Source organism: Rattus rattus, chromosome 3 (assembly GCF_011064425.1).
Source record: "Rattus rattus isolate New Zealand chromosome 3, Rrattus_CSIRO_v1, whole genome shotgun sequence".
In the NCBI taxonomy this organism is placed as follows: Eukaryota; Metazoa; Chordata; class Mammalia; order Rodentia; family Muridae; genus Rattus; species Rattus rattus.
This window is the reverse complement of record NC_046156.1, coordinates 127,749,788-127,762,328: the sequence shown is the minus strand read 5'-3', so window position 1 is coordinate 127,762,328 and position 12,541 is coordinate 127,749,788. Positions and strand designations below refer to the sequence as shown.

The following is a 12,541-nucleotide window of genomic DNA, read 5'->3' as shown; positions in this document are numbered from 1 at the left end:
GATGCCCCTGCGGATGGAACTGTTTGGAAAGGGTTGGGAGGTGTGGCCTTGGAGGAGGCGTGTCACTACCACCAGGATTTGAGGTTTCCAAGACTCAGCATATGCCTGGACTGCTCTTTGCTTCATACTTGTGGTGTGAGGTGTGAGCCCTCCACTGTTCCTGAGGCTAGCTATCCCTGCCTATGCTCCATGATGTGTCCTCGGCAGGGACAGCAAGCGGCAGACATGTTAGCTGGAGCTGGGAGCCAAGAGCAGCGGAATCAAATCTCCCACCACAAACGGGAAGCAGAGAGAGCTTACTGGGAATAGTTTTTGAAACCTCGAATCCAGTGTCAGTTCCTCCAGTAAGGCCATACCTCCCTCTCCAAACAGAGCCAACAACTGGCACCAAGTATTCACTTTCCTGAGATTTATGGTGGACATAAATAGTCACATCAGTGTCTTATTTTAGTACAATTCTGATAGGTGTGCAAGGAAAGCTTATTCTCATCCTAATTTGCATTTCTCTGGTTCCAGGAATGTTTTTATGTGTTCCTGTGGTGTGTGTGTGTGTGTGTGTGTGTGTGTGTGTGTGTGTGTGTGTGTGTGTGTGTGTGTTTCTGTGTGTGTATGTAAGTGTGTGTCTGTCTATCTCTGTGTATGTGCATGTGAGTGTGTGTGCGTGCATGGCTCTGGTTTTCCTGCACTTCTCTTTGTAAGCCATTCTGGCCTTACACTCAGAGTTCCTGCCTCCACTTCCTCAGTGCTGAAATTAAAGATGTACACCACCATGCCAACTGTGGTGCTATGAGTATGCTTGGCCCAGGGAGTGGCACTATTAGGAGGTGTGTCCTTGTTGGAGTAGATGTGGCCTTGTTGCAGGAAGTGTATCACTGTGGAAAATTTGAAATCCTCTTCCTAGCTGCGAGAGAGTCAGTCTTCTCCTGTTCGCTTTTGAAACAAGATGAAGAAGTCTCAGCTCCTCCAGTCCCATACCTGTCTGGATGTTGCCAAGCTCCCACATTGATTATAGTGGACTGAACCTCTGAACCTGTAAGCCAGCCCCAATTCAATGTTGTCCTTTATAATGCCTTGGTCATGGTGTCCCTTCACAGCATGGGAACCGTAAGATACCCACCTAATTTAGACCCTTTGTATTTTGAGTTTGAATCCATTATGGTCCATTCTCAGAATGTCTCCTAATTTTTTCATTTGTTAAAGATTGTTTTATGACTCAGGCAATTGTAACATAGGCAACTTTCCTGTGGGAACTTCTAAAATGTGTGTGCTGGTGGCTGGGCTGGGCTGGGCTGAGCTAGGCTGGGCTGTGTTGGGCAGTGCAGGGCTGGGATGCAGTGTGCTGCGTTGGGCTGTGCCGCGTGGGTGTCCACATGACAATTGTAATCTCTATGTTGGTTACGTTTCTCACACTCATAACTCTGCTCCGTTAATGTTCTCCTGCCTTGGTGATACAGCTTTGCTGTCTCTCATTTGTTAAGAAGGAAATAGTGAGATCTTTAACTATTCCTATGAGTCTTTTAATGAACATATTCTACTTTTATAATTAAAAAAGTAAAGCAAAGGATATAAAAAAACCTATAAGGATTTTAATAAAATATTCTTTATTGTAATACAAAAACATAAGCATAAAAACTGTCAAAAATTAATATCAATAGTCAACAATGGTAGCATCTTTTAATTGTTTTTCTAATTTCTAAAAGCAGTATGTAAACTTTAAAGATGATTGTGGCTAGGATTTGTAAAAGTTCTCCCAAATCAATGCATCCGCTGGGATGAAAGTGTTCAGACATGGGATCCTGAGGGACACTTCACACTCAAACCAGAACACCATGTTTCCCAGAATTAACTGTCCTCTCACACAGCCTCAGAGATTTCTGAAAATCACATCTCAGGAGTGAAATATGTGATCAGTCACTGCTCAGTTGTTTAAGAAGGCTAACATTTTAGCCATGTAAATCCTGCTAATGATGGGCACTCTTAATGTGGTGAGCAAACAATTTTGAGAATGAAACAATATATCTGCTATTATTGGGCTTTTTAAAAAATTGAATTACAAACTTTGAAATTTATCTATGATATTTAAATATAGGTGGAATATATATTTATTAGAGGAAGTATATGAACAACCTTAGACAAAGTATCTTCTAATTTAGCATAATCCTCTTACTGTTTGTAGAAAAAAACAAATATATTTGTAAAGTATATATCCTATTATTGAAATTTGAGTTTGAGTCTAATTTTCTACTGAAATCTCATTTTAACATCTACCATCTCATTAAAGCAATTATATCCATAAAAATCTTGACTGCACTTTTTTCTTAAATATTGTGGTTACTTGTGTTTCTCAATGAGAAATGAACTTGGGCTACTTCTGATCTAAAAATTAACACTTACTATTTTTTCCTAATTCAAAACATTTTTGCTGAAGTTAGAATTTAGTAACTCAATACATTTTCATCCTACGACTCCATGTCTTATTCCTCTAAATATTTAAAGAAATTTTTTCTGCAAACCAAGCAGAGCCCCAGTGGCTCTCCTCTGGACCCCACGAGGAGGTCTTCTAGCTTCTGGAGACTTAACTTCCCAGTCCGTACCATTGCCTGCATGGAAACACAACATTGCATTAAATACCTGGGTGTTTTTGAGATCCCAGTGGTGACCTGCTGTTCATACCAGCCTGTGAGAGCACTTGCAGCTTTAACACAAAACACTTCACCTCATTGCAAAGCTGATTCCAACAATATACTGCTTTGAAAATAGCAGCTAAGCAATCTTTAATAAAATCAATAAAGTTCTCAGTCCTACAAAGCTTGATTGATAAAGCAAGATTATCACAAATACACATAAAGCCTATCCAGAAGCTGTGTGCTTTCCCGTTTGAATCTGAGCTGTCAAGTCGTCCTGCCTTTCACGTCTGTCTCAGAGCTTGGTTTCAGGAGGTGTTCTCGTTTGTGGGCTAAGAATGATCATTTTTATTGCTTTTCTGTCCTTGAGTGTCGTGAAAGTGGAGACTATTGCAGACACTGGGAGGCGGGGTATTTACTCTTCACTCTCTCAGTATTCTTAGACAGTCTAACACAAGGGAGTCTGAAGGTCAGCTTCCTCTTGTCATGAGGGAGCTAAATGACCTGATGAACCATTCAGACTCTTCTGTGTGGGAGCCACACATGTGTTCCTCAGGATGTAGAAAGCTGGTCCACACCCAGGGAGAGTGAAGAACGCACACAATGTGTGGCTTGTTTCTCTTAATTTAAGATTTTAAAAAGAGTAAAACTGCATGATTCTATTTAAGAGATAAAATCATCTCTTAAATATATACATATTTAAATGTATACATATATTATCATTAATATATACATAGATGTAGCTGTTGCTAGAAAAGAAATTATTTCTATATTTAAATGTCTATTTAGAATAAAAAGACTAAGAGGGAAAGGAAATAGACAAAGATTAGAAAAACAAATTCACAGAGTTACAACTACAAAAACCTCCTGAAAAAGACCTAATTTATTCGCATCTGAATGTGAATGCACAGCGTTTGCCTGGCATAAGTAAAAGGCCCTCAGTAAATATTTACTTACTGAGTAAATATGCACGTTCTACCCATCATCGAATTGGCGAAGTCTTGTTAAAACAGTACAAATCTGTAAAACAAGGTAAAGTATAAATTAACTAGCAATTCGAATGAGGACTATGCAACATTTGTATTTTACATCCATTTTCAAATAAGCTATTTTGGTTTTGTTTGCTTTAGCTTCTTAAAATAATTTCACACGTGAATGAAAATTATCAGTCTACAGCTTTTCTAACTCCTTCACTCCTCATTCCAGTTCTTCCGTGTTCTGCTGCTCCCTCTCAAATATATGTATGTATGCATGTAGAATATACATATACATGTATATATGCATGAATATATTCACACATGTCATGTATTTGTATATGCATGTATATATATGAAGGCTGAGTCATGTAGTGTTGCTCATACATATGTATTTCAAAACTGACCACATGGGAATGGATTACCTATCATGGGGCTCCTCCCTGTAGAAGAACCGAATCTCCTCTTTTAAAATTTATTATTATTATTATATCATCATCATCATCATCATCATCATCATCATCATCATCATCATTATTATTATTATTTTACTTATTCACTTTGCATCCTGCTCACTGCTCCCTCCCAGTTACCCCCTACCACAATCCTTCCACTCTCTACCCTCCCCTTCTCCTCTGAGCTGGTGGGCTCCTCTCTGGGTATCCCTCAACCCTGGCACTTCAAGTCTGCTAGGCTAGGTGCTTCCTCTCCCACTGAGGCCAGACAAAGCAGCTCAGCTAGAAGAACATGTCCCACATAAAGACAACAGCTTTTGGGATAGCCCTCACTCCAGGTGTTCAGAACCCACATAAAGACCAAACTGCACATCTGCTACGTGAGTGCAGGGGCCCTAGGTCCAGTCTGTGTATGTTCTTTAGTTGGTGGTTCAGACTCTGAGAGCCCCAAGGGTCCAGGTTAGTTGACTCCATTGAACTTCCTGTGGAGTTCCTATCCCCTTAGGGGCTACAATCCTTCCTCCTATTCTTCCGTGTAAGAGTCACCAAGTTTGACCCACTGTTTGGCTGTGGGTGCATGCCCCTGTCTGAGTCAGTTGGTGGGTGAAACCTCTAGGAGGACAGCCATGCTAGACTCCTGTCTGCAAGCATAATAGAGTATCACTAATAGTGTCAGAGATTGGTACTTGCCCATGGGATGGATTTCAAGTTGTGCAGGTTATGGGTTGTCCATTCCCTCAGTCTCTGCCCCATCCACTGTCCCCACATTCTTGTAAAGAGGATAAATTTTAGGTCTAAAGTTTTGTGGGTGGATTGTTGCCCCTATCACTACCAGGATTCCTGCCCGGCCACAGGACGTAGCCTTCCTACGTTCTATATCCCCAACGCTATGAGTCACCCCCATTCATTCTTGGGCACCTCTCCAATCCCAGGTCTCTGTCACTTCCTGAAGATGCCCCCTACCACCCCTCCCCTGTCAGTTGCAGATTTTCATTCATTCTTATGGTCATCTGGCCATCCCCCCTGCCCCTCCCCACACCCAAACAGGACAAGACCCCCCCACTCTCCTCCCATTCCCCTTTCCCACCCAGTTCCCTCCCTCTATCTGCCTTTCACGGTCATCCCAAGTGAGACTCAGACAGCCTTGCCTGTGCACTCTCTTCTATTAGCCTTCTTGGAACTGTGGAGTATGGCATGGGCATCCTATATTTTATGGCTAATATCCTCTTATAAGTGAATACATACCATGGATGTCATTTTGGGATTGGGTTGCCTCATTAGGGATAATAGTCTCATAATCCATCCATTTACCTGTAACATTCATGATGTCTTTGTTTGTTATAGTGTAATAGTATTCCATTGTGTAGATGTACCACATTTTCTTTATCCATTCTGCAGTTGAGGGGCATCTAGGTAGTTTCCAGTTTCTGGCTATTATGAATAAAGCTGTTATGAACGTAGTTGAGCAAGTGTCCCTGTGGGATGGTGGGGCATCTTTTGAGTATGTGCCCAGGAGTGGTACATCTGGGTCTTGAGATAGAGAACTGTTCCAAGTTTTCTAAGAAATCACCAACTTGATTTCCAAAGTAACTGTACATATTTGCACTCCCACCAGCAGTGGAGGAGTGTTCCTCTTTCTTCACATCCTCGCCAGCATCTCTTGTCACCTGAGTTTTTGATCTTAGTCATTCTGACTGGTGTAAGACAAAATCTCAGAGTTCTTTTGATTTACATTCCTCTGATGACTAAGGACTTAGAACATTTCTTTAAGTGCTTGTCTACCATTCAAGGTTCCTTTGTTGAGAATTCTGTTTAGCCTGTGCCCCAGTTTTTAATTGGGTTATTTGGGTGGTTGGCTTATAACCTCTTGATCTTTCTAAATTTTGGACATTAACCCTCTGTCAGATGTAGGGTTGGTGAAGATATTTTCCCAATTTGTAGGCTGCTGTTTTATCTTGATAGTCTCCTTTGTCTTGCAGAAGCTTTGCAGCCTCATGAGGTCCCATTTATCGATTGTTGATCTTAAAGCAAAGATCCATTGGTGTTCTGTTTAGAAAATTGTTTCCCATACCAATGTGTTCAAGGGTATTTCCCTACTTCTCTTCTATGATATTTAGTGTATCAGGTTTTATGTTGAGGTCCTTGATCCACTTGGACTTGAATTTTGTGCAGGGTTATAAATATTGATCTATTTTCATTCTTCTACATGTAGGCATCCAGTAGACCAACACCATTTGTTGAAGAGGCTTTCTTTTTTCCACTGTATAGTTTTGGCTTCTTTATAAAAATTAAGTGTCCACAGGTATTTCTAGGTCTTCACTTCGATTCCATTGGTCACTGTGTCTAATTCTGTACCAATATCATGCAGTTTTTTCTACTATTGCTCTCTAGTACAGTTTGAGGTCAAAGATTGTGATTCCTCCTGAAGTTCTTTTATTGTTCAGGATTGTTTTGGCTCTCCTGGGTTCATCATTTTTTCCATACGAAGTTGAAATCTCCTATTGGCAGCCATTAATCGCTTCTAGTTCATCATCTAGTGTGAGCTTTGTCCTCTTTCCCCATCTGTGCTGTCGTTGTCCTGGTCTTGTATGGGTCAATGTATTGCTGATGTATATCAGGGTAGCTTCCTATCACATAGAAGACCCTGTCTCAGTCCCTGGCCCTCTGGCTTTTACAAGGCTTCTGCTCCATCTTCTACCATGCTTCCTGAACCTTAGATGAACAGGTTTTGCTGTGGACGTATCAACTGGGTTTGCAAGTTTTTAGTTGGACTCTGCCATTTGACCAGTTGTCTATTTCTTTAAGAAGTCTTTACTGTAAAAGGAAGCTTCTTTGATGAGGGTGGGAGGTTTGCATGTCTGTATTTAAAATGTTTGCTAGTTCAGGAAAGTGGCCATAGTAGGTTCTCCACTAGTTGGCTAAATCTAGAGTACCAAGCATAAATTTCCTCTTTTTGAGTGAGCCTTGAACCTAGTGATGTGGCTTTTATGGGTTTGTCTTTCTGAGCTGGTCATTATATGGTTCATGAGCTTCACAGATGTGGATTATATATTGCTTTACAGCAGTTTCTGTAGCCCTTCCCAATGCCATGAAAGGAGGCCCTCAAAGAGGAGCCTCCCAGGTCAGCCGCAGCTTTATTTATTCAAGTGCTGTATCATGTATGGTGTCTTCCACAATGCTCTCTTCCTTTCAAGGTCACGGGGGCAACCCAGGGCAACAGCACTGGTCCACATTGTTCTAGAATCTCTTCAACTCCCATGACCAATGACAGGAAGGGAGATTGCCAGGGCCTAGGCTTTGGGTGGGGATTTCTGTTTGTCTCTGGCTCTTGTGGAAAGACTTTATCACCCACATGGCATAATTTAATTATTACAGATGCATAGACTTACATATATATTTTACATTTGTACTTTAAGTCAACATAAAATAATATATTTCCTTATGGCTTTCTCAAACCTCCTTAATGTTATTCTCCCCACCCCCACTCCCTTGGTATTGCCCTCCCCACTCCTTCCCTAGTAAGAGTTCCTCTGTCGTTGCTCCAATATCCCCCTTAGAGCTCTTACTCCTGTGGCCAAGGTCCTTTATATTTTCCAGGTTGCTGATCTTACTCCCAATCTAAACATTTAACACTAGGATTTACTGATAAGAAACAACATATAGTGTTTTTATTTTAGATAAAACTAAAAATGGTAAAGAACACAAACTACCTACTCTGAACAAAGTTGCATTTTTTTTAAAAATAAATTCACAATAGTGTTAGTCTAAATAACAAGCAGTACCCAAGACGGTATAAGATTATATGAATTGTTATCTCCAGTGTGAACATTTCCCCTACCAGAGATGCAAATAAAGACATAAAAGATCCATGAAGCCGCCACTGTGAATAAAGCCATTGGGGGATGGGTATGGCTTCCCCTTCCCCAGCTACCTCCATGGCAAGAATATTAGAAAACTCAGAGAAAAGAAAGTGCTGACCCACTCTGTCATGCTACTGACATTTGTTAATGTTTGTAGTGCTCTCAAAATATTAATTAATTTCTTCTTCTACAGTTTATCTACGTTGCCCAGAAACCACTAGCTTCCTGGAATTTTTATTAAGAATTCCATATTCTTGCCATGTTTCTCAGATACTGTGGCTTCTGCCAATAAATCCTAATAAATTTTTCACTTCTTTTCTTTCAGTAACATCCTAGAGGATCTGATTCAGACTCAAATTAATCACCGATCAGGTTAATGGCTCCTAGGAGTTTACTTCCGATAGCCCTTATTATATTAAATCAAACTTGATAGTGAGCTAGATCATTGCTCCATTGGGTTTTCATAAAAGCACTGGTATTTAATATGATTTATGACAAGTTTTCTCCTAATATCTTTGCTTATTGTGTGCTTTCATTTTAAAACGGACATTTTGTGCCAATGCCGCTGTTCAATATCACACGTTTAAGATATTTTATAGGAAACATTTACGGTAAAAATGTCACATTTTTATTATAGTCCCACAATAATGAACAGGAGCCATTTAACTTACAACCAAAATATTAATATTTTACATAGTTCTGAAAAATTATACATGCATCTGAACATCTTGCTTATTAAAAAGATAGTTTGTGTGGCAGCAGGACCAGGAGGCTTAAAGTGTTATTCTTTTTAAGCTTTGCAGCAAAGGGGCGGCTCTGGGGAAACCCTTTGAAGCACACGCTGAAGATATAGCAAGCGTGGCTAGTTTCATTGAGACGAAGCTCGTCACATGCTACCTACGTATGCGGAAACCTGACCTCGCCCTGAACCACGCACACAGGTAAGACGAAATACCAAAGCCTAAGAACTGTGCATACACATCTGGGTTTCCCTGGTAGCCTTCCATTGTATTTCAGTTTAAGGGCGAAACCTAAAGATTCTATATTGCCTGATGTGCGAATCTGAGCAAGTCAGGAAGCCCACAGAGTGGAATCTCAACCCGTAGAGGAAGGAAAAACCCAGGAGTGTTCACAGTGCAAGGGCAAGTGCATCAGGAAAGGAAGAGAAATGAGACTAAGAAGAGGAGAGCAGATGGTGAGGAAAGGAGATCTTGTAAAACTACCGAAGAGTTGAGCAATAGACAGGAACTCGGACTGGGCATATTGGTGCCAGCATGGTTGATTCCAAGGCAGGGGGCATTCTCCAGATGGCTCCCCAAAGGCCTGAACTGCTGTTATCTCTGTCCCTAAAGGTTTGCGATTCATGTTTGAATCCTTCTGGAGAGTTCTGTATGGCTCTGCAACTATGTGGATTCCTAGAGTCTCCATGGTTACTCAGCCTACCTTGCAAGCTATGAGAATATACCTGCCACGTAGTTTGCTTCCTAAAGTTCTCCCTCTCGCGATGAATAACCCATGCTAAGCTGCAGCACAGATGAATGAATTGTGCTGCACTGGTAACATTTTCCTCAGTCACATCCCAACTCAATAACAGAATACGTGGCCTTTCAAAGAATTTTGTTCCATTTCCATTTGAAAAAGGCAGTACTGGAAACACATATTTCAGTTATGTCAAAAATATTAGAATGTCAGGATTATTCGGGAGTACAGTGTGAAAAACTCATTACAATTGAAACTAGTTTTCTAGAAACTACGTAGGTATATGTAAGCAATAATAAGCTTAGACGTGCAGAACATAATTATATGTCACTTCCTTCATGCTTTAACACACACCAGAAGAACAACCACTAGGGAAAATATCTCTTATATGTCAGAATGGATGGAAGGGGTTTTACATCACATTTAATTGTGAAAGCACCTCAGAAGGAATGGCCAGGTAAAAACTCTGTTCAGTAATGAGAACATGTAATGAGAACAAAGAATTAAGAATGTGTAACTCAGATGGAAGGGCAATCTGGTGCTACTATTCCTGGTGATGGAAGAATCCGCTCACAGTTTAAAGGAAGATATTCTCTGTTCTAAAACTAAAGATGCTTTTTCAGGGCCTTCAACATTACTGGTGTAAAGCATGATGATGATGATGATGATGGTGATGTTGGTGATGATGATGATGGTAGTGGTGGTGGTGATGGTGATGGTGATGGTGGAGGTGGGGGTGGTGGGAGTGGTAGTGGCAGCAGTGGTGGTGATATGATGATGATGATGATGATGATGATGATGATGACGACGATGACGATGAAGAAGATGAATAACTTGACATGTGATTAACTTTAATCTAGTGGTTTTGGGTGTAAAACGGTTTGTGTTTCCATTTCTAAATTTGAACATAAAGAAATAAGTGTGAATAAACAGATTAACTAGTCAATTCTAACAATAAATGTAGCAAGTTAAAGCAGCCTTTTTACTGTGCATGTCACATGGGTGGCACAACAGAGATGGTCCAGGTGACTTCTTTAGTAAAACCCTTGCAAGGTCCCCTGGCTTTGAAAACAGAGTCTGACACATCATCAAACAAATGCATTTCATAAAATAAATTAATCATGGTATTTTGTTTATAAATAGCTCACACCATTAGTTATACACTGCAGAATTCTGTATTGTGTTATTACCACATCGTGATAGTTGATACTAATCACGAGTCAAAATTAAAATGTTCCTTTTTGCATGTATTTGCATTTGCTGAAGCATCTTTCTTTAATTTTATGTAAATGAAAGGTCTACTGCATATCTTCATCTTGTTAAACACAAAAATTGGCCTTAAAACCATCAGGTAGTTCTGATTCTTATCAGAATAATTCTTATCAGCATAAATGCATGTGCATTTGTCATGTAGACTGCCAAACCTGGAACTATGTAGCTCTAAAATCAACAAAAATACTTGAGAAATCAATCAGCATGCATTGTTAGCTAAGTGCAGGATACAAAGGCTTGAGAAACAACTGTTAACAAAATTTGCTCTTTTCTTTTCCTTCTGCAAATCCAAGCTGGCAAACACAGACATCACTCTTTACTGCCACCCAAAGTGATGCCTAGACCCACAAGATGGGTCAACTGCTCTCCAGCAGCACCCTGGAGCCACCGTCCACTGGAAGGTGCTTCTCACATCTCTAAGCCTGGTTCCCAATGACACTCATTGGTCAAAAACACAAATCCTGCCACTTGACTTATTAAATAATTATATTTTATATGTATAGTTGTAAAAACTCTAATGGGCATATCTCCTTCAGGTAGTCCCCAATTTTGTTACCATAATGTGGCACAAAATATCAACACTAATACTCCAAATGTGTGGAGAATTTCCAGTTTTGAGCACCTTATAATGGCGGCATGCACTTATTACTTCAGTAAGTGTTTTTAAACTTTTAAAGAGAAAGTAGAAAGTATATGAATATAGTAAATAGATGAAGTAAATAGGTCTTATGATAAATGCCATGAAGAAAATAAGCAGAATTTTGTGATTCGAAGGCAGTATAATATGTTGTATCAAATAAAAGTTTGGAATCTGACCAAATACATTTAAAATTCTGAATGTTTCTCCCACAACCTAGCATGAGTTTAATTTTTAATAATATTGTGTTATAATAATGTACCTAGTTCACAATTATTTTCTCACAGTATATTATGAATCATTAATCATAAATTTATGGTTTTTTATTCTAGCCACAATAAAATTACTTCTACCAAATCTGTCTTTCCACTATTAAAAAAAAATCTATAAAACTGGGCAGGATATATTAAGTAATTCCTCTTGGGCATTTACAGTTTTCAAGTCAAGAATAATCCTCGAAAGGAGGAAATTCATAATCGTATCAGCTTTTGTTGGGCTTCCTTCCCACCCTAGCCATGGGCAGCACACAGTAGTAGTTTGCTGAGTAGGCAGAGGTCTAAACAGTGCACCCACAAGGCTGTCACTGAATGGCGAGTGTCCACTCCGGCATGTCTCTGACTGTCATTCTTATTCAGCTCATGTTGTCACTTACTGCACTCATGAGCTTTTCCAGTCATGTTGGGATCATATCAACTCAAAAATAAAAAGTAAGAAAGCTCAAGGCCAGTGACTGAGGAGGACATAGCTTCATAAAAGGGCTTGGAGGTAGAGTCTGTCTGAAGCTTCTGGGCTCTCACTTGGCCGTGTGAAGAAAGAGCATTCGTGCAGCACAAGTTTTCTGCCAACCAGAAGTAAGTATTCACTGAAATCATCTCGATGTGAGGAGATGTGTAGGGAATCGACATAAGATGTCTCACCTCCCGTTTCACACATTCAGCTGAGACCTGGAATTCTCATCACAGAAAGACATACATGGTATGTACTCATTGATAAGTGGCTATTAGCCCAAATGCTTGAATTACCCTAGATGCCTAGAACAAATGAAACTCAAGACGGATGATCAAAATGTGAATGCAGATCGCTCATGAGAACACAGCCAGAATACAGCAAATACAGAGGCGTATGCCAGCAGGAAACCACTGAACTGAGAACAGGACCCCTGTTGAAGGAATCAGAGAAAAGAACTGGGAAGAGCTTGAAGGGAGCTCGAGACCCCATATGTACAGCAATGCCAACCAAC

The 12,541-nt window shown here is 40.1% G+C and overlaps 1 protein-coding gene across 1 annotated transcript in view; it reads left to right on the top strand.

Annotated features, from left to right (window-relative positions):
- Nucleotides 1–12,541, top strand: part of Spata16 (spermatogenesis associated 16) — a 257,308-nt gene that overhangs the window by 42,719 nt on the left and 202,048 nt on the right. Inside the window, exon 2 of the mRNA XM_032896794.1 lies at nt 8,709–8,854. Coding sequence (XP_032752685.1) covers nt 8,709–8,854 — 146 coding nt within the window. The remainder of the gene's footprint in view (nt 1–8,708; nt 8,855–12,541) is intronic.